This window comes from Thamnophis elegans, chromosome 9, assembly GCF_009769535.1.
Source record: "Thamnophis elegans isolate rThaEle1 chromosome 9, rThaEle1.pri, whole genome shotgun sequence".
NCBI classification, from domain to species: Eukaryota; Metazoa; Chordata; class Lepidosauria; order Squamata; family Colubridae; genus Thamnophis; species Thamnophis elegans.
In genome coordinates this window covers 25279500-25301468 of record NC_045549.1, presented here as the reverse complement: position 1 = coordinate 25301468, position 21969 = coordinate 25279500, and the positions used below count along the sequence as shown (strand labels likewise).

General features: G+C 41.6%; 1 protein-coding gene across 2 annotated transcripts in view; it reads left to right on the top strand.

The window, feature by feature from the left end:
• The window catches only part of ELOVL6 (ELOVL fatty acid elongase 6), a 68020-nt gene continuing 46051 nt past the window's right edge, over positions 1 to 21969 (top strand). Inside the window, exons 1-2 of one of the 2 annotated variants that reach the window (XM_032224524.1) lie at positions 1 to 75; positions 301 to 422. In XM_032224524.1, the coding sequence (XP_032080415.1) occupies positions 334 to 422 (89 nt within the window). In that variant the 5' untranslated portion in view covers positions 1 to 75; positions 301 to 333. The other variant, XM_032224523.1, reaches the window with a different exon arrangement.

Here is a 21969-nt window from a genome sequence, read left to right as displayed (position 1 = left end):
CGGAGAATGAATGGCTCTGGGAGGACTAAAGCGAGGGTTGAGCACTAAGACCACAGCGGATCTTTCACCGCCCAGGTTAGATTGCAGAGACGAGGAGATCTCCAGACACGAGAGAGGGGAGGCTATATAGGAAGAGCAGAAAAGCAATGCTACGGCAAGCACAAGGCTGAAAGGGAGAAGGACGCCAGAAGAGGAGACACCTGGCGAGACGCTCCGAAAGGAAGGGGGGGAAAAACCACCAAACCAAACGAGGCGGAAAAACAACAGGGTCTAATCGCAGACTCGTGTCCTTTCTCCTAGGCGTAGCGAAGCGTCCTCTCCAAGACCGCTCCAATGAACATGTCAGTGTTGACTTTGCAGGAATACGAATTCGAGAAGCAGTTCAACGAGAATGAAGCGATTCAATGGATGCAAGAAAACTGGTAAGTGATGCGGGAGGCTCGCGCGCCGGGTCGGCCCGCTCCTTGCCGCCACGGGGCTCGTGCCTCTCCCGAGCCGAGGTGGTGGTGCCCGTCTGCGTCTGGCGATCTCCACGGCATGGATTATTAAAAGGGAGCGGAGGGAGGGAGGAAGGGAGACCGGCGGCGGCGGCGGGGGTGGGGTGGGGGTGGAGGTCAGTAAAATCCGAGAGCCACGGAGTGACCGGGAGCGAAGGGTGAGAGCTCCGTTCCCGGCGCGCCTCTGATGCGTACGTGGATATATGGATACATGATTTGTTGTTGGGGAGGGTCTGCACATCGCGGGGAGAAGCGGGGAGAGGGGGAAGGTCATGTTTTTTGCGTGGCTGACTCTGAAAAGGAACATACCATTGCCGGGGAACTAGCCTCCTGGATTCCCCCCCCCTTCCTCCTCCGGTGCAGAATAAATTATATAATATACTATATTTCCAAGTGATGGATTCAATAGGCTTCTTTCTGCCGTTTTTTTTTTTGTTGTTGTTGTTTTGGGGGGCTCGAGCCTTTGATCTTCCTCCCCTACCACGCGGAGTACCGTGCCCTGGTCTTAAAACTCTTGTCGGCACTACTAGTAGTCCCCTTGCCCTCCCCGGCCACTATTTCCGCCCCCCTAACCCATTGGCGGGCATGTTTGCTCTCCACCCACTCCTGGGCTCTATGGAGACCCCATAAAAATTGATTTATCGGGCGAATATAAAAGGCTCTGTCGGGGGAGGGTTCAGGGATGGATGGGGAGGAACCGAAGAGTGCCCGAAGCTCAAAGAGGGCCGGGAAGTTAACAGTAGTGTAGCCCATCCTCGGCGCGTCCTTAAAGTTACCCATAGTAAAGACGTTGCCCTAATAATTCATGCCCTCCTGTCAGGGGTGCTTTGGAAAGTTATTTATTTCATCGTCAACATCCTGTGGCGAGCTGAAATCGTGCCTTTTATTGTGTTTATTGTGATTCTTCCTTCTCCCCACCGCCATCTGACTTAAGACAGAAACTTGTGCGGCTTGGAATGACCTTGACTTAAGTATTTTATTTTTAAAAGCTGGGGCAACCTCTACGAGGCACAGTGGTTGAGAGAAGTACACTTCGATATGTCGGAAAACCTGAAGAGATACAGGATTGCTAAGCTTAGTGGGATAACGTGGGGGGTGGGGTGGGGGGGCGGTGGGGGCGGTTTGGTCGTTCCAGGCTTCTCCTTCTCTCAGCGGGCATCATCCCTTCACCAACCGGCGGCGGCTCGCTCGCTCAGACCGGCCCGCGAGGGCTCCCTGTAGATGCGCGCGCGCCTTTCTCAAACCAAACGCACGCCTCGAGTGGCGAATGAATGGCAGGCGGCGGCGGAGGAGAAGGGGAAGTGCGCGCCGGGAGCTTGGCGGGGCTTATGGCAAGCTCAGGTTCTTTTATCCCGGAAACTTGTACGTTTAATATTTCGGCGCATGTGCAGAGTGAGTCGAATCGCCGGCCGGTGCACAGTCTGCGTTGGAAGAAAAAGGCGGCAAACGTTTGTGTGTGGGGGGGGGGGGAATAAAGGGCAGGACCTTTCGGGGGGGGGATGTTGAGCCTCATTATATATTGCTTAAAGAACTGATAATTTAGGAAAGGAGGGAGAGCTTGGATACACGAGTGTCTCTTAGTCGTGAGTATCCGGGTTTTTATTTTTCCTTTCGGCGTGGCTTGTCCTCCACTACCACGGCCTCCCCCGCCTTCCTCGCTTTGCAACCTTGGCGTGAGGTCGGAGTTGCCCCTTGGACCACAAAGGGACAGTTTGCACCTTGTTGGCAAAGGGACTGTTTGAGGCTGTCTTGCACAACGGCTTCCCTCCCTCTTCCCCAGAGGCAGGTTGGCCTGCAGCTACCTTGAGCAGACAGAAAAACTTGGCCCAATGTGAATTTGGAATGGGCTGAAGAGGGAAGGCTGCCAGGTGCCCTAGAAAAGAAAAAGCAAGATAGTTCTTTTCCTTTCTTTCTTGGCTTACTTCTGCCCTTTCCTGCTAGCTTAAATAGGTAGACATTAGCTAATGTGGCTTTGGCACTCTAGGGGGGTCTGTTCGTGTTGACTGCACATCACACAGCTCCCGGAGTAGCACAAGCCAGTTCAGAAGAAATGCAAGAGTAACCTGCGGTTCCCCCAATAGAAATAAAAGGACCCACTTCAGTTTCAGTCTCCAGAGACGATTCTCTGCTTGAATTCTGTGGTTCTCCCCCCTTCCGCCCCAAATGAAAAGGGGGAATCATAGACAAAGTGACTGATGAAGAACTGGACTGGGTTCTGCTTCAGAATTCTGCCCATCTTCTCTTGTCTGGTCCATCACCCATATCCCATTTTGCCCCCACCCGATTAAAATTCTATTAAACAAATGAAAATGCTGTATAGAAAGACTGAGGCGTGGTTTAGTGCAGTGATTAAGGCATCAGGCTAGAAACTGGGAGACTGAAGTCTAGACCTGCCTGAGGCACAAAGCCAACTGGGTGACCTGGGGACAGTCATTCTCTTCATGCCTAGGAAGAAGTCAGTGGCAAAACACTTCTGCAATCTTGCCAAGAAAATTGAAGCGAGGGTCCAGGCACTGCCTAGAACTCTGATTCAGAACACACATACCCTTTCTCCTCCCAAACCAGGCTAAACAGCCAAACAGGTGAGTTAAAACCAACCATCTGCTATAATGGGAAAAGAAAATGCTTGAAACTGTACATAAAATTAGCCAATAAGCCTAAATAAGCCATTTTCCCTAACAAAATAAGGAAGGTTTGTTTCTTCTACTTTGTCGGAAGCCGGGTGTCAAAAACAGTATCATGGGGATGGATGGCTATGAAAGGAACTCAAGAAACCAACTGCTAACCTAGAAAACAAATGATAGGAAAGAAATGACTAGGCTGGAAACTAGCTAGTGATCAGAAGACAGTTGGCTGATCTACACCTCCTAAAATCCCAACACATTTCTCTCCACAGCCAATACAGGTCACTTAACTTCAATGTAAGGAATGACAAAGATTTTATACATCTTGAGACTGTTTTTGAGAAGCACTGAAATAAGGGGGAAGAGTATTACTTTTGTAATGTTTAGGCTAGTCTCACTGATGGCTGGGAATAAAACGGAAGCAACCTCATGAAAATAAGGGGGAAATTGATGAAACTGATCTTGTCAGGGCAAGACTGGCATGATTACAGTAAATGTAAGTAAAAATTATGCTGATGTGTTTGAAAAAAAATCCTTTTTTCCAAAGTTTTTTTCCTTACATAAGATCTGCTCTAGTCTGATCAATATGATCAATTCATATATTAAGCCATATTAGATTTTGTTTTGTTTGGGCTTAGTGTGTTGTATGAATGTTAGATTCATACATCACACTAAGCCCAAGCTAAACAAAATCTGCAATTTATAAATCATGATTTATAATAGTGCGTTATATAATCCAGACAGCAGTGTTTCAGTCAAAACATAATTAAAATCAGTTGACTGTGATATACAAACTCACTATAAGTTTTATATTTCCTTTTCCTCTGCTCACAATTTAACAACTGCCATTGGCCTAATGGCTTGATTTGGACAATATGCCAAGAACAAGAAACAAACCACTTTTAAAACTAATAAACATAGCATATTAGAAAAAGTGATTTTATGTCTCTTGATGTAACCATACACAAGTCAAGGTATATCGTTAAGTAAAAAGAATGCTTGATTAAAATTTTATAACTATAGAGCCTTGCACCATAATATACATTAATTTCTAAAATGTCACAAGACTTAGTTTTTTTTTCTTACATCACATTAACTAGTTAAAAAGCCTGTTGAGCTCCTCCCTTCTCTATTTTCTTCTGCCACCAAGAAACAAAAAAACCATCACTTTCTCTCACTAGTTCTGCCCACAAGATAAAAGATGACATTTCCTTTCTAGCACACACTATTTAGGGGTTGTTGTTTTTTTGAAGAGAAATGTTGCATAAACATTGAAATAAATGTATGCTCATTTTTGATTCTGCAAACAATATGAATGCAATAATAATGACAAGGATTTAAAATGCGGTACAATTATAATATGAGAAGTTACAAAAAGTAATTATTCTAGAGAACTATACAAATTGTTCTGAGAACTACACAAAATTTTGAAATCACTTTTCTGTAATCTCATCTATGCAAGATAAGCTTGGTTACTCAGTGCATGAATCAAAGGATCTTTCTAAATATTAGGGAGTTGTATGTATTTTGGCATCCTCAAATGAGACTTTAATATTTAACTACAGGCCAGACCTATTACTTTATAGAGAGAATGGCTATTATGATAGGTTTAAATATCTGATTAGAGATCAGGGATAACCTTGAATGTGAATTGCACAAAAGGTACTTCTGAGTTGGAACATTTTACTTGTTTGCCTTTAATTTATATAAGAAGATAATCATGTCTTCCCCAGAAAATCCATGCAAGGAAAATGTCATTTTTTATTATTGCCAACAGATATTAAGAACAAAGGAATGCCATTCCATTGTCTCTACAACAGTGTTTTTTCACAGTAGTGTCAATGTCTCTACTGTGAAGGTTTGGTTGTACTGTAACATAGGATTTTAGAAGCCTTTCACTTACCAGCCTGCCTTCATTGAGGACCTATATACTGCACAGGTCAGGAAGGCTGAGAAAATAGCTACAGACCCCTTTTATCCTGGACACAAACTGTTTCAACTCTTCCACTCAGAATGCTGCTATAGACATTGCATACCAAAAGAACCAGACACAAAGATAAGTTTTTTCCCTAGTTCCATCATTCTGCTGAAACTTAATTACCACAGTATTTATTATGTTTAAGGATATTTACCCATGTACTATGGCTGTACTACTATTATCCTTTTCATCTTTTCTACTACTTTGTTATATTGGTATCTTACGATTATATATACTGAGAGCTATGCACCAGAGACAAATTTCTTGTGTGTTCAATCACAGTTGGCCGATAATTCTGTTCTATTCCTATTCTACTCTATCCTACCCTGTTATTTCACTCACTGTGTTGGAACCAGAGAGACTTTTGCTTTAGTGTGTGTATGCTACTGGACTTTGGTGTAGTGAATCTTCTTTGATAAACGTAAAGCAGATTGTGTATATATTTTATTTTCTCTGTGTGTGCATGTTTAAAGGACACACAAAAATGCCATTAACTTTCCAGCCTACATAATGCAATGAACTTCCAATAAGTACCATTTTGTGTTCCAATGTTATCTCTAGAAAAATAGCTCTCTGTCATGTAGAATGTCTGTTAGTGCATGGTCCAAAGTTGCTAAGCAAATTTTTGTGAGGGGGGTGGATTTGAACGTTAGATTCCTTGAGATCAGAAATCTCAATTTCTGTGGCTGAATTACAATTGTAATCATAAGACTTTTTGTTTTACTTTACTTACAGTTTTGTTATTTCTTAGTTTTTTCCAGTGACAGCAGAATTATTGCTGGCTAAACTTATGTTCAATTATCTTGGGAACTCAGTTAAAAGTTTATATATTGGGACAACCTAAATTATAGCTAATTAGAGAATTTCATTCAACACAGCTACTGAGCAATGTATGTGGTATTGCAAAAATAATGTGTCAACATATAAATATCAGAGTGACGGTGAAACATCCATCTTCAATCACTACAAAAATGAATTTTAATCTTCCTAGTAGTATAACTTACCATTCTACATTTTCACCTAGACTATATTGTGAATATTTAGTAAGTTTTAACTTCTAAGGACTATATAGCTCTTATTTCTATTTCTTCAGCTATAATATCAGGATAAATTTATCTGAAAGAGATTTATTTTTTAAAAAATTCCGGAATGCTCTATGAAAAAGTGAAATACAGAATATGGTGCATTGCACAGTCATAATTATATATTTCACAACCCTAATTATAGTATCTCTGGAGTATGCTAATTTGTTGCACAATGTTACCTGCTGGATATCTCACGCAGTAATGTTCATCACATGCTGTTCAATTTTATAGGGGAATTAGCTGTGTTAGCTTTAATGTTAGATAACTACATATTGGTGTCACATTTGTAAGACTGTATTTTGTGAATGAACTGGAGTGAAATGCCAGTTCCACTCATGTTTAACTGCATATTGTTTCAGAAAATTCTGGAGAAGGTTACAAATGCTTTGGATGTACTTCTCTTGAATATGTAAAAGTTTGCTCATATGTAATTATATTATTGGCTCATCTACTTTTATCTTACCTGTAGTAAGTTGGCAGTGGATATCTAGATTTTTTTTTTTAAAAAAAAGGTATTTAATCATGTTTTAGTTCTACTTGGACTGTAACTGGGGCTTGTTCAACGAAACCATTCTACTTTCTAACTAAATTACAGCTTTTCCAATAAAAGGTTGCTTTTTTGTAGGCGATCCTCAGCTGGTTGATTCTAGCGACTCTCTTATATGTTTTTAGTTTTTAGTTTCAGCTTTGTTAATCTGTATAACAGATAAGAGCAACATCTATGCTCTTATAGATTCTTTTTTAATAAGTCATTCTCCTGACTTTCATTGCAATGAAAGCACTACAGAACTAAGTAGATATGTGAGTCAATAAATGTAAATGACTGTAGATTTGGGGAGGAAGGGAGAGAGAGAAAAAGAAAGAAAAAGAAAGAGAAAAGAGCTGTAAGGCTATTTTAAACATTTTCTCCTATGATGGCTTGTCAGTTTCTAAAAGGCAAATTCAAGTTGCCAGGTGATCATCTCAAAACTGCAATATAATAAGAAACGTCAACTGAGAAAAGATACAGTATTGATAAGAATATAGAATAAGAAAGGAAACTTCAAATCTTTTTCTTTGCAGTCTTTATAAATCTACACTCATAGCTTGATGATGCTTTAAAATTATTTCCTCAAAATAATTGCACAGCATTTGAGCAACATTTAGTCTTGAGATTCAAACATCCATCAATATACACTATATTGCCAAAAGTATTTGCTCACCATCCAAATAATCAGAATCAGTTGTGAGTGAATACTTTTGGCAATATAGTGTATCTATTACATGTTTTTCCTTTTCCTGACACGCAACATACCTATTTTTCTTTCATTTCTTGACACACAACATATCTATTTTATTTATTTATTTCATTCATCTACACTATTTACTCTTATGTTCCACATTGCAATCTTCCACATACCTTCGTCATTATCAAATGGGCCCATTTGTCATGGGCTTTGGTCAGACAAGTAATGTCACATAATGTCTGTTAGCAATATAGGGTATCCTATGGATCTGGGTTGAAGGGTGTGTGGCCTAACGGTTAAGATGCTGGGTTGTCAAAAGGAACATTGGCAGTCTGGGACCCACATACCAGATGACGGGATGAGCTCCTGGTCTTGCGCTAAGCTAGCAGTTCAAAAACATGCAAAACCAAGTAGATAAATAGATACCGCTGTGGTAGGAAGGTAGCAACGTTCAATGCCCCTCGACATATTCTGTTGGCCACATAACTTTGGAAAGGATCTTCGGACAATATTAGCTCCCTCAGCTAAGAAATGGAGATGAGTGCCAACCCCTAGAGTTAGACAACTGGGCAGAGAAAATATTTTACTTTTTTTTATATAGACTAGGTTACAAGTGAAATTCTTTATTGTGCTACATGTTGCATTCCATTGTAATTACAGATGCAATGCTAGTTATTGGATATTATTTAGTCAGTTTTGTTACAAGGAAAAGGCAAAGTCAAGTTTGTCCCAAGCATTTTCATGTTATATTATGTTCTCTAATAAGAGACGTTTCTGTAAATCAACAAACTGTTACCCATATTCTTCCAATTTTGAGGTACATGCAGTATAATGATACACATTCTGTGGTGATTACTAAGTACATTTTAATCAAATACTACAAAGAAGCCCACAAAAACTAATGAGGGTTTTTTTTTGTAATAGATTTTGGAAGCTGATAAAGGAGAGATGGGGAATTGAATTTCTATGTGGCTTCATTTCTATGCTGAATGAGGAGAACAGAAATGTCTTTCAGCTAGTCAGCTTATTTACATGTATTGACTCTTGTGAACTCCCTATTCATCTACAATATAACTAATAAGTAGTGTTTAGCTAGCTGGGATCCTTTTTAAGAATGCTACATTTCACTCTAGTCTGCTATAGAATAATTCTATACCTGTACCTGATATAAAACATTTCAACATGAGAGTCTTCTACATTTAACAGAATATATTTAAGCAACTATTGCAACACTGTTGTTGTTATACCTGGTTATGAAATGGGATGACAAAACAAATTTAGTGCATAAATACATTTGAAATGTAGTTTGTATCCTCAAGCAAAACCAACTATTTACATGAAAGAGTGTTGTAACTAAATTGCTAGATTTATAGTTTTAAAATGCAGAAGCGATTTTAAGATATAGCAAATTTATTTCACTTTTGTAATAATTAGATCTGTGTGATACTACCAAGTTTTATGAATTGTCAATTGTATCAGTAGAAAATCAGTAAGATGAAGCAACTACTCAATTTCTGATTAAAACTGTGCTTCCAGTTAATCAAATGACAGATTAAATAATCCCCCCTCTCCTATAAAAATTGTTAGGAGCTGCTGCATATCTTTTTTTAAAGTATATCTCCATATACATACTTACAAAGAAAATTGTCCTACTAAAATTATACTATATGTACATCTAAACACAAAATAAATACCTCTATAGGACATTATTTTCAGTTACATGCAAATTGGTGCATGTGTAATAATTTTTTTTAAAGGAACATTTGGATACATGAACAGAGGTATGTATATAAGCATTACGTACATTAACTTTCAGGGAATTCTTTCTCAGTAGTTTAATCTACTGAAGTGTTATGTATCAATTGCAAACCCCCTGTGTGTTTTAGAAGATTGGAGACAAATTTGTCCAGGGCATTAACTAGATTTCTTTCATGTTATCTGTGCATTTTGTGAGGTGCACATCATGACTATGCAATTTAACAGTACACATTCTATTCAGGTTTGTTTGCCTAAATCTATTTATATTTCCATTTAGGAACAATTTGTTATGCTCTCTTAAGGAACCTAAGATACTATTGGGTTCTAAAATTCACAAATCATGGGCTAATTGCATTGTGATTGGCTATATACATATATTCTGTTGGGAGAGTTTTGAAGTTTCAAAATCTTGTCAATTTGTATTTTGTGATTTTTTTTCCATTTTTTTCAATCTGGAACTTAGATCATCTAATTGCTTTATCATGTTCAAAATTTTGTTTGAAGTTCACTTAGTATGTAATATTGGATGCAGGAATGTCTAGTATATATTTTCTACATCTTTTAGTACAAAGAAGTATTTTTAAACTGCATTACATTACAGAAATGTAAACACATTTGGGTACTATGCATTAACATTTTTGTGCATATTTTTCATTTGGTGAATTGCAACATTTTTAAAAAAGAATTTTGAGGGATAATTGTGTTTGCGTTGATTAAATATTGATTAAAAGTGCAAAATTAGCTAAATGAATCTCTGTCCTCAAAGTCTACAGCGGTTTCTCACATTGTGACCTTTGGATCAATAGTGCTCAGCAAAGATCCATCAGGGCACCAGAAATGATTTCATTGATCTGTACAAGTGATCATTCAAGTAGCAATATAAGTACTAGAATTCAGAAAACCAATAGTAATGAAAAGGTCTCAAGTGAAGTTACTGACTTCCAATCCACATGTGCTAAGCAGAATTGTGATTTCACCCAAGCAAACCCAAAAGGATATTTGTGAAATAGAAAATAGAGCAATATACAGTATATATAAGAATGGGATCTCATTCAGCTAAGATTTATCCAGATTTCTATTAAAACCCTTCTGACCAGCAAAGTGGTGCTACTAGATGTTATTATTATGGCATGGGATACATAAAGCAATGCAAGTGATGCACAAGTAATTTTAATTAAATATTTGATCGAACATTTAATTTAAAAGGGTCTTTAAAATGTAGGTAATGGGTAAGTATATACAAATTCAAATACAATTATTACTTATTTACTGCAAAAAATGAACTCCCATGCTCTAAAAGGGGGGGGGGTGTAGAGATTTTTTCCCTGCATATTTTGAATAGTCAACAGTGCAAAATTGCAGAAATTTAAACAAATACTGCTTTGAGGAAATGTAACTTCATCTGAGACATAGAATTTCCTACTGTTGGAGAAATAAGATATCCCGAAAGAGCTTCGTGCTGCATGGCTGATTTATGTTGGAATTAGATATAAATTACTAGAGGTGATAGTAAAATTTAGCCCAAAATTTGCATTGCTAAGGAAGTCAGTTGTGGAGTTTTGCCTCATAATCTTTTTTGCCAGGTTGTTAAATGAATTGTTGCAAATGTTAAGTGAATCATGCAGTCATTAAGTGAATCTGGCTTCTCTCATTGACTTTGCTTGTTGGAAGCCAGTTGCGGAAGTTAGAGATGTGATCACATGAATCTAGGACAGCTCATCTGTCATAAATACATACCAGTTGCCAATGTCTGAATTTTGATCGCAGACCATGGGAATGTTGGTTGTAAGTGTGAATACTAGTCATGTCACTTTTCAGTTCCATTTTAACCTTAAATGGTCACTAAACAAATGGTTGTAAGTCGAGAACCTCCTGTAGTTGGTGAAATATTATTAAACTGTGAAATATACCCACATTAATAATTTGCTTCTCTTGAGCAGGAAGGATATATTGTTTGGCAACTCCTTTCTGACTTGGTATATTCTGGTTGGTTCCCATTCTGATATTTGATGAAATCTACCAACTTTAAATTTCTTGGCACAATGCTACATTTCACTTTTACCAACTGCTTGTATTTCAGCTCTGTCAAAGTAGAATGATGATGATGATGATGATGATGTAGAGAAAATCAGATTCTCCTACCCTTCCAGAGGTATTAGAATACTATTCCCATACCAATTTACAAAGTAAACCACAACAGGAAAGGATCTGGTTCTGGAAAACTAGGAAAGATTATAAATCTGAGGCTCTCTTCTTCCACAAAACCATTGACTGAAACTGCTTGCTCAGAAAGGTAAATCACTGTAAAACAGAGCTCCAATCCTCACCAGCAGGCCAGAAATAAACCATCATTGGTAGCACTGAAGGCTGCTGTGAAGTTTAAAAGACCAGGAAGGTGCATTCCCTTCATCCAACTCTCAGTGAAGGAGTTGGGATCGTTTTCTATGATTTTTTCATTCATTTATTCAGACAATTTATATTCCTGCCCAAATCACAGTGACTCTGGATAGCTTATTGAAATAAACCCTCAGTACAAAACCCAATAAACCCCTACCCCAGGCTTTCCACCACTAATTATTCATTATGTTGTGTTAAGCTATTAAAAGTTATAGTCAAAACCTCTGGAAGCCACCTGGACTTCTCACTATATTGTAGTACTACTTATTTGTTTAAAAGGATGCAGAAGAAAAATTCTGTATGAAGGGATAAAACATTCCCATCACAACTCCTAGTATGCCAGTTGTGACATAAAAGGAGGAAATGTTTGAGGCACAATGGCATTTACCTCAGCCCCACAGTAAATGTAGCTCCCAGTAGATTACTCTCAAGGGAATACAATTCTATACAAAAAGTTTTCTACCATCTAAGGAAATTGAAGCCTAATCCTTTCATTATGTAGTCTTTGCAAAGTACAAGAATTGCACACCAGCAGAGATTGAAAGGAAAATCTCAGAGATTATAAAAGTAGTAACTATTTTGGCAGGGGAAAATTGCAAGCTCAGTATTGCATCACAGGAGAGTAACTGCCTCATAGACTTAAATTTATAGTAAGATGTTGTTCCAATTTTTTCAGTTTTAAATACTTTTCCTGGATCAGAAACAACTGTTTTGAATCTCTATTTCAAATGCACAAAACCCCCTCATTTTTAATTAAACATTCTTTAATTAAACATTCACAACTCTTCTGGAGCACTAATTCAATGGCAAAAGAGTTGCATGGTTTGCCAGAATGTGTTTTAAAATCATGCTTCTGAGCCAATATTTCATTCAGCTGCACACAACTAGTTTAGTTTAAACTGACACTGTCTATATTGGCTGTCAGAGTGAAAGAGTTCTAAAAGCTGATGTTCCTAACTTGCAGCTGCATTTTGGGGAAATTGCAATTAAAAGAGAGAGAGAGAGAAAAAAAACTCCAACGAACATGCCATAACACCCCATTTCCTCTTTGCTTTGATTTGCATAGCCTGCTGGGCTAGCAGCATTGAAAGACAGTCACTGTCCTTGTGAGCGCTCAGCCAATAGTGTTCACCTTCTGATGTCTGCTGATAGGGAACACACCAATAGGAATTTGGGAGGGTTGTGCTGACTCTTCGAGAATATAAGGTTCATAACATTAGAAGAGTTGGCTTTTTGTTTGGTGTGTGAGAGAGAGTGTGTGTGTTTGTGCGCGTGAGAGAGTGTGTGAAATTCCATCAAAACTCAAGAAATCTTTTCTTAGAATCACACACAATGCATCACAGCATGACTTTTGTCAGTCTTTTTTTAAAGCTTCCTTGCAGAGTGGTCTTTTCTGACAGCTCTGAAATAGGCTTTCATTTTATGTTTTGGGCAAAATTAGAGGGACTGAGAACAAAACCTCTTTATGTATGCACGTGTTTTAAGTAAATAAACCACACATCATGTTTTTCTCAGAAAAGGCTATTTTTTAGTGTCATCGAAAAGAAATTGCTTTTAAGTGCCTGAAATATTTATTTCAGTAGCTGAGCCTAATCTAGCATACAAATATTGTACATGATAATGTTAAAGAAAATTGTGGAACATAATAGAGTCCTGTAACATTTAGTTCTAAACCTTATGATGTATGTGGGGCTGTTTAAAATATAAGTACAACTGAAATATACTACTGTAAGGATCACTTTAATAGGGGGTATAAATATTAAAAAGAAGACAATTTAATTCATTGTATATGCGTAGATGGGAAATAACACAACCAATTAGATGTTTTATGAAATATTCAAGTCCTTTTTTTCTATGCAGCATAAAGCAATCTTTTATATTCTTCCATTCTGGGCTGTTAGCAGAAATATCAGAAATATGTACATAGAAAGGAAAGTTAAAACAAGTTGCCAGAAAAATATTTTTTTTTAAAAGCAGCAAAATAAATGATTAGTATTATATGAGAGGAATATGGTTTTCTTTATTTTAGCTGTATAATCAGATGACAACCCATCAAATATATAAATTAGGACAATTTGAAGAGGGATTTAATTTACTGTGCTATTTTATTTTTTTACCTTATACTCAGAACAACTCATCACATCAGAGTGAAATGTTTTCCAATTGATATTTTGATATTATTATTTTATTTGCAGATTAATTGTGGGGCTAGGAGTTGCATTGATGTTTCTTCCAAAAAGAAACAATTCTCATATATAGAAGTAAATGTGAACGATAAAAAGTGATTTGCAAAGTATTTATTCCAACTTCAGAACTTAGAAGACAACAATAATGTGATCAGAATTTCTCCAAAATAAATATGTTTTTTAAAATATTGATCAAATGTATATGGCAATATCTGTAAAAGGCACTTCAGATTCTCTGTGAATACAACGAAACATATGACATAGGACCTGAATTTAGCATAGAGAGCCTCAGATTTTCTGCTGTTTTACTAAAGGCAAGCCAGGGATATTTTATGATTGTGTATTTCTAAGCATTTGTGTTTTGTTTTGTTGCTGTCAGGTCAGTCTTGACTCCTGGCAGCTGCCTAGACCAGACAAGTTTTCTTTGCAAGATTTTTTGAAGTGACCTGCCATTGCGTTCTTCCCACGGCTGAAAGGAAATGACTGTCCCAAGTCACCCACCTGGCTTTGCCCCTTAGGATGTCCTGATTTATAACCTGGTACTTTAAATCAAGATTTTTCAACCTTGGCAACTTTCAGATGTATGGATTTCATCTTTCAAGGTTGAGAAATACTGCCTTAAACCACTTCACCAAAGTGGCTCCTACTTCTGAGCATACATACAGATGCAAAAGAGAATGCAAAAAAGAATATGAGAGATATATTTTGAATATTTTTAGAATATCGCTTTCTGAATCTATGAGCAAGAAGGGCACATCCTGGATTTCCCAGCTTACTTTCTTCTTTCTTTGTCTGTTCTCAGATGCTAATTTTCTGTTCATTTTCTATTTTCTGCTATATGTTAATATGACCGTTATTTAAATAATTGATTACTATGACTAGATGTCAACCGTAGCTTGAGATTAGTTCTAATTGTCACTGCCTGGTTTCAGTTACTTTGGTTAAATATGATTAGAGGAATATGAAAGTTAAGGTAGTAGTTGGCCCATAGAAAAAATAGTACAAAGTCTGTGACCTTGTGATACATTTTTTGACATACAAATCTGAAGGAGTCCTTGAAATGAACCTTCAGATTTTTTCCCCTTGTTTTGGCTAATCATTTCCTACTACATGATGTAGTTATGAGGATTAACTTAAATGTTATTAAGAAGTGCTTATCCAGAGTGCGTTACAGATTATCAGTAAATGCTTTAAAATAGTATTTTGAATTAAATTGGCAGAGCGGAAGCAGGAATCATTTATCTTTTCCTGAAAAAAAGCTATCCATGCAAAGTATTTTATTCCAAAAGATGTATCATCTTGCTGCCATCCTTTTTAATAAAGAGATTAGGTCAAGTAGCTTCAGCCTCCATAAGCAAGCTAAACAGCCCCGACCAGACTTCTGGATAAATGCCCCACTTCCCTGTGGGTCTGTTTTGTCTCTAGCATCATAGTAGCATGGGATGAATTCAGTTAAAGCCAATGACAGGGTCATCTAGTCCAGCATTATGGTTAGACAACTGCCTTTCCAAAGTAGTTTCTTTTCTAATAGATGCAGATGGATTTGTTATGTATGTAAGGTATCTGTTCAGCTATTGAGGTCTATCCTGATTGGCTTTATATATTGTTACATCATTTTTAAGTTGTCTGGATTTCCATGCATAGGATTGAGATCCTTAGCATTTTCCTGAAGTTTCGGTGGGAGGGGCTACAACAGGGTTTGTTACAGTCTGATTGGCCCAGAGACTGAGGGATTTTTCTTAAGTATCCTCCTTTCCCGCTCGGCTCCCAGTTTCCCTCAGTCTTTGGTCCAAGCACTAGCTGTAGCTCCAGTGAGGTACAATTTAACTTGTTATAAAAGATTTTATTAATTGGATATTCTAAAATTGATTCAAAACAAATTGCCATCAGAGAGACGTTCCAGTCTCACGGAAGAGAGGAGGGGGCTTCGTCTCCTACTCCACGGCCAACCTGAGAGCTGCCTGCTCCTTCTGAGCGCAGCGGAGGCTGCTTCTCTAATTTCAACGCAGCGGCTCAAACGCGGCCTCTAGCGATCATCTGAAAGCTCTGGCCGATATTGATCGGATTTCAGTGTCGCTGCTGCGGCTCACTTAGTCATCAGACAACGCGCCAATTTGGATTTGCCGGACAGCGCGGCCCATAGAAACAGGGGGACTGCAAAAAAAGCTGGGCGCAGGATTCTTTCAGACTTGACTTGTCATGAGGCTAATCCCTCAGAGCCACTTAAAAAGTTGTGATCGCCCGATTCATCACCCACAAGGCGTGGCGGCCATTTTTGGTGCGAACTCGTGAGCGGCAGCCTCTTGCCGCGTTACCAGCAGCGGCCTGCATTAGAATTTCCTTTGAAGCCTGCAGGAGATGACGGGTGCCAAGATTCACGAAACAACTACAGCGAAGCCAGAGATTGAGGCCGGCAGGCGCCCCAGTCCATCCTCAGACACATGAGTGAGGCATGGCCTCCTCAGTTCCAGAACCACACCCCAAGGAGATCTAGCGGAGGAGGGCCAGGGCAGGCTTAGGCCCAGGGCAACGGCCTCCAGGCTTACAGCCGACCAGCGCCCTTCCAGAGCAGCCACTAGGGATGAATCCAGAAGAAAAAAAGCCCTGGAAAAACAGGTGGCTAGGGCAGAAAGGCTGGCACAGGGAACTAGGCCTGAATCCCCCAACAGATCTAGGTCTCCGATTGGGCCCCGTTCTCAAACATCTGGATCGTCCCCTAGGCGCTTCAGTCCTTCCTCTCCCTCTATTTCTCCTGCAAGGCTCCTCAGGGGGGTGGCCTATCCTCCCCCCATCTCACCTAGAGTCTATAGGGAAAGGGTGGTGGACCTGGGATAAGGGGGATCCTGGGACTACCTACCGGCAGCCCAACTTGCCCCCCGAAGGCCTCCATCACGAGGCCCTTCCAAGGAGGATTTAGAGGATTTAGGCCAGTTGCCTGATAGCATCAGGAGACTCATCTCTGCAGCTAACTAGAGGTATTTCCTCGGGCCTAGCCCAGAGAGACAGTTCTTCCCAAGGGGTGCCCAGACCACCGGCGGTTTGCCCCTCTTCTTCCAGAGGACACGATAATCCTAGGCCTCCTTCCCCCTCAATGGTCAGTGAGGGTTCCATCTTGGGGGAGGTCACACACCCAGACTTGGGGTTTTCAGAAGATGAGGATTCCGCTTCCCTAGAGGCCCCAGCATTTCCGGGGCTTTTTCCTCCCCCCGCTTTCAGGCTTATGTTACACAAGGCCAAAAAGACTACTCAGATTGGCACGAGGGCTCCGCCAGTCTCCCAGCACAGGGATCTCAACTTGGCCATGTTTATAAATCCCAACACGGATAAAGAGGAGGTCCCAGCCCCTCCCCTTTTTTGGAAGTGGTACAGAATCAGTGGGCGAGGCCTTCCTCGCCCAATCCTGGAAGCAATGATAAGCATTATTACAATGTGGAGCAGGCCTTCTCCCAGGCTCTGCAATTTCCCATGGTAGATGCTCCAGTCGCCCTTTTAGTTAACGCATCCACAGTAGTCTCGGGTGACGTGGTCGACAAGCTGAAGCCAGAGGACAGGCTTATCCTTCGTAAGAACTTCAACGCTTCTGCCTGGGCCATTAAAGCGGCCGCAGCAGCATCCTATTTCAACCGCACAATGGTCATGTGGCTCCGGCAACTACAGGACCACATCCCGATCCAAGATGTGCATCTTCACCAAGACCTTACTAAGATCATTTCAGCTACCCAGTTCTCAGCGGATGCCATCCTGAATTCCATTAAATTTGCATCCAGAACTCTATCCACCTCTGTGACTGCGAGAAGACTCCTGTGGTTCTGTAATTGGCAAATGGACAACAAGTCCAATTGGAACCGGGCGGCAGCCCCCTTCACCGGCCCTACCCTTTTTGGAGCTTCCCTTGATCCCATCCTTGTGGAGAACAAGGATAAAAAGAAGGTCCTATCTTCAAATTCCAAGAAGCCGGACAACTGTCCGTCTTCATACCATAGGCCTTCATCGTTCAGGTCACCTGACCAGGACTACCGCCAACAGCAGTACGCCCCGTACAGATATGATAGACAGAGTCAGCAGCCGTTCTACCAAGATAGGAATATGTTTCAAGGTCAATCCAAACAGCCCTTTCACGGAGGGGGCAGCCGTTCCTTCCGCAGGGGGAAATGACTCCAACCCGAGTCAACCCATAGGCGGCCGCATGGCATCCTTCGCAGACCAGTGGGATCAGATAATATCAGATGCCTGGGTCAGGTCAACGGTCAGGGAGGGTCACCGTCTGGAGTTCCTCTCCCCTCCCCCGACACTCTTCAGAAGTTTCCCCTCCTCCAGAGAGCCAGAAAGGCATCTCCTAATGCTCCTGGACATTCAGGCGGTCGAGCCGGTTCCTCTGGAGGAGTATGGGCAAGGTTTGTACTAAAAACTTTTTGTTGTCCCGAAGAGCTCCAGGGGATGGAGAGTGATCCTAGACTTGAAGCATCTGAATGCATTCCTGGTCTACTGGCGCTTCAAGATGTCCTCTCTCAAATCCATATTACTGGGGATGAGACGGGGAGACTTCATGGCATCAATAGACTTAATAGAGGCATACTTGCACAATCTGATTTGGTCAACCCACTGCAAATTCCTCCGTTTTTCCCACGGGGGTCGTCATTTTCAGTACAGGGCACTCCCATTTGGCCTAGTCTCTGCTCCCCGCACGTTCACGAAAGTCCAGGCGGCAATGGCGGCTCACCTGCGCTCCCTGCCGGTAAGACTCTATCGTTACCTCGACGACGTGCTCGTCCTAGCCCACTCCCGAACGCAGGCGAATCTGGATCTGCAGATCACCATCCAGATGCTACAGTCCCTGGGGTTTTCCATCAACTTCCCAAGAGCTATCTCTCTCCATCGACAAAAATCCTACACTTAGGCACAGTGATAGACTTGAGAACAGGGCTAGTTCGTCTTTCACCAGAACGTCTGACAAGTCTGCAAACCTTGGCATGGCGCGTCCAAGCAAGTTGGTCAGCTTCCATCCTGACTTTGGTGCGATTGCTGGGCAAGATGGTGTCGTGCATAGGGATTGTCCCGTGGGCCCACCTACACTCCAGAACACTTCAGTGGATGCTCATTCCATTCCAACGACATCGGATGAGCAACTCCCCGCGTTCCATTCATCTATCACCAGGCCTCCGCTGGTCCCTAAGGTGGTGGTTGTCCCCATCATTGAACTGCAGGGCCAAATTCTGGGGACCAGACCGCATCTCCATCACAACAGACGCCAGCCTCTTCGGCTGGAGAGCGGTAATGGAGACCAGCCTGACGATGATCAAGGTCTAATCTATGCCACAACATCAACATCGTTGCATCGCTGAAAATCTGCTATATTCTTGGCATCATCATCGTTATCTGGATTCCAAGCAGTTACATCCAGTGGAGTCTGTACAGCATCCCATAAACCTTCCCTACGCAGGAGTAGACTGCATTTCATAGACCAGGAAACATAGTTTGTTCCATCCAACTGGGTTATCATTAATAGGCTTGTTGATGGGTTGCTCGCCATCTTCTCCAGGATAGCACAATCACTAAATAAACAGCTGTCTGTATGTGGTATTGCGTATCAACACCAACTCTCCTTTAGCTACGTCTGGTACACTCTGGGCCCATAACCAGTGTTAGGTAAGCTCCCCATTGGGAGAGTGAGTAAGTTCAGAGAAGCGCTGTTAGAGTTGTGTTGGAGAACACACAAACCAGCATACAGAGACACTGTACACTCCAGAACACTTCAGTGGATGCTCATTCCATTTAAATAGGCTTTTACTTTCGTGGAAATAGAGGTATCAGAGTCCATCAAACAGTCCAAGTCATACATGGATAAGACAGTCAGTCATCAATGTCTTTCAGTTAAGGGATAATCCAAATAACATAGTCTAGTATCATATAATCAGTTCAGTACTCAAAGTTTGCTAGCAGTTGCAATTTACCGATTTATTCACCACCCCCTCAACACCCTGGTTCTACTCCAGGTACCAGACATGGAGGGTGGAGGGGGTGGTCAGTCTCCGATGCCCATGGCCCCATGGACTCCTCTATGCCTATCCACCCTTGCCCCTGATTCTCAAGGTCATACAAAAAATCCTTCAGGAGGGGGCGGAGGTGGTGCTGATTGCCCCTCACTGGCCATGGTTTGCCGATCTTCAATCGCTCTTGGTGGACAGGCCCTGGAGATCCCCCAGGAGAGGATCTCCCTCAGGCAGGGGTCACTGGAGCATCCGGACCCTCAGTGGCTCCCGTTGACTGCTTGGCGCTTGAGCGGAGCATCCTGAGGAAAGACCACTTCTCCCCCAGGGTAATGCAGACCATCCAGGCCTCCCACAGACCTTTCACGGAGCACATTTACGGCACTACCTGGTGTGCCTTCTCTACAACTCCCTGGGGCATGATCTGGTGTTGGCCACTGTTCCACAAGTTCTGGACTTTCTCCAGGCGGGCCTGGACAGAGGGTTAGCTCCCAATACAATTAGGAGACAGGTCTCGGCCATCTCATCGATTCTTCTGTGCGGCAGGGCACAGACCCTGACTCACCATTCCGTGGTCAGGCGATTTCTCAAAGGGGCATCCAAACTGCCCACGGTACACAGGTACCCTTCCTGGGACTTGCACAAGGTATTGGACGCTCTGACAGGCGCTCCGTTTGAACCATTACAAACAGTGTCACTTAAGTTTTTAACTCTTAAAGTGATGTTTCTGGTGGCCATCACCTCCGCCAGACGGATATCCGAACTGCATGCACTGTCCACCAGGGAGGACCTCTGCGTGTTTCACCGGGACAGAGTGGTGCTACGGTTGGATTCCTCCAGGAGCTGATATTACCCAACTTCTGTCCAGACCCTTCTCGCCCGTTGGAGAGAAAGTGGCACACCTTGGACGTAAGGAGGGCTCTGAGGATTTACCTCAGAAGAACCGGCCGAACAGGAAATCCAAAGCCCTGTTTGTCTCCTTCCAGCTCGGGTCTCTGGGCAACAAGGTGACTTCCACCACCATAGGCAAGTGGTTGCGGACCTGCATTACTATGGCCTACCAATCTCAGGGTCTGCAGATACCGAGCCCTATCACAGCGCACTCCACACGAAGCACAGCCACTTCTACAGCCTGGGCCACACAGGCTTCATTGACTGAGATCTGTAGGGCAACTATGTAGTCATTCACCTCACCATTCATGAGGAACTACAAGTTGGACTCCTTTGCCTCGGCAGAAGCATTGTTCGGTCGCAGGGTGTTACTGTTCACAAGGCATGGGACACACCCCACCAGGCATAGTTTGGCCATGTTCTCTTCATGCGTAACCCTCCCTAGGGACGTGTAGGCTTTGGTACATCCTATCCTGGATACTCCTCCCCTCACTATGGAGAAAGGGCATTGGTATTTACCTGATACACCTCTTCTCATAGTGGGGGAGGAGTATCCAGCCCCTCCCTGACATGGTTATGTAGCAAGCGTTATGTTGGTTGTTAAACTGTTATATTGAAGGTATGAATCAATAAAATTTTTGAAACTAAAATAAAAGTCTGGAGTGGAAGGCACAACGAGTTGGATAGAGTTTTTCGCTGATAATTGGGCAGTACCTGGTGACCAGGGCGTGTCCTAAAGAGCTTATCTGACTCAGTCCAATCAACGAGAAGACAAGATCAACTCATCCTGGATACTCCTCCCGCACTATGAGAAGAGGTGTATCAGATAAGTACCAATGCCCTACTGCCATATGTTTGCATTTGGTGCTGACACAAGGCAAGTGGCAAAGCACAATGCCAAGGCATATGCCTTTTATGCAAATGGTCCATAGTTTAAACCTTGTGAAGTCCAGGCAAATGTGAGAAAAAACTCCTTAGCTAAAATACTGAAAGAGCTGCTGCCATTCTGAGTATGACAGTTTTGTCTAATCTGGTATGCTTTAAATCTGTTGGGTTTATAATTTCAAGCATTGTCGCTCTAAGAAACCTGGCAAGGATCATTAGTATTGAATCAGCCAGACCAATACCTGTAAGGCAGTTTCCTGTCTGAGGAAGCCTTGAAGAGTCTTTCAACTATCACTCATTTGTTTCACAGGTATATACAACACTCTTAAGCAGGCTCTTAATGGAGCTGTTAATTAACTACACAAAATAGCTATTTTTAAAAAAATAAAAGACCATCAATGTTGTGAGTGGGAGGGAATGTCAAGATTTACAATATCTCAATAAAATTGTCAGGC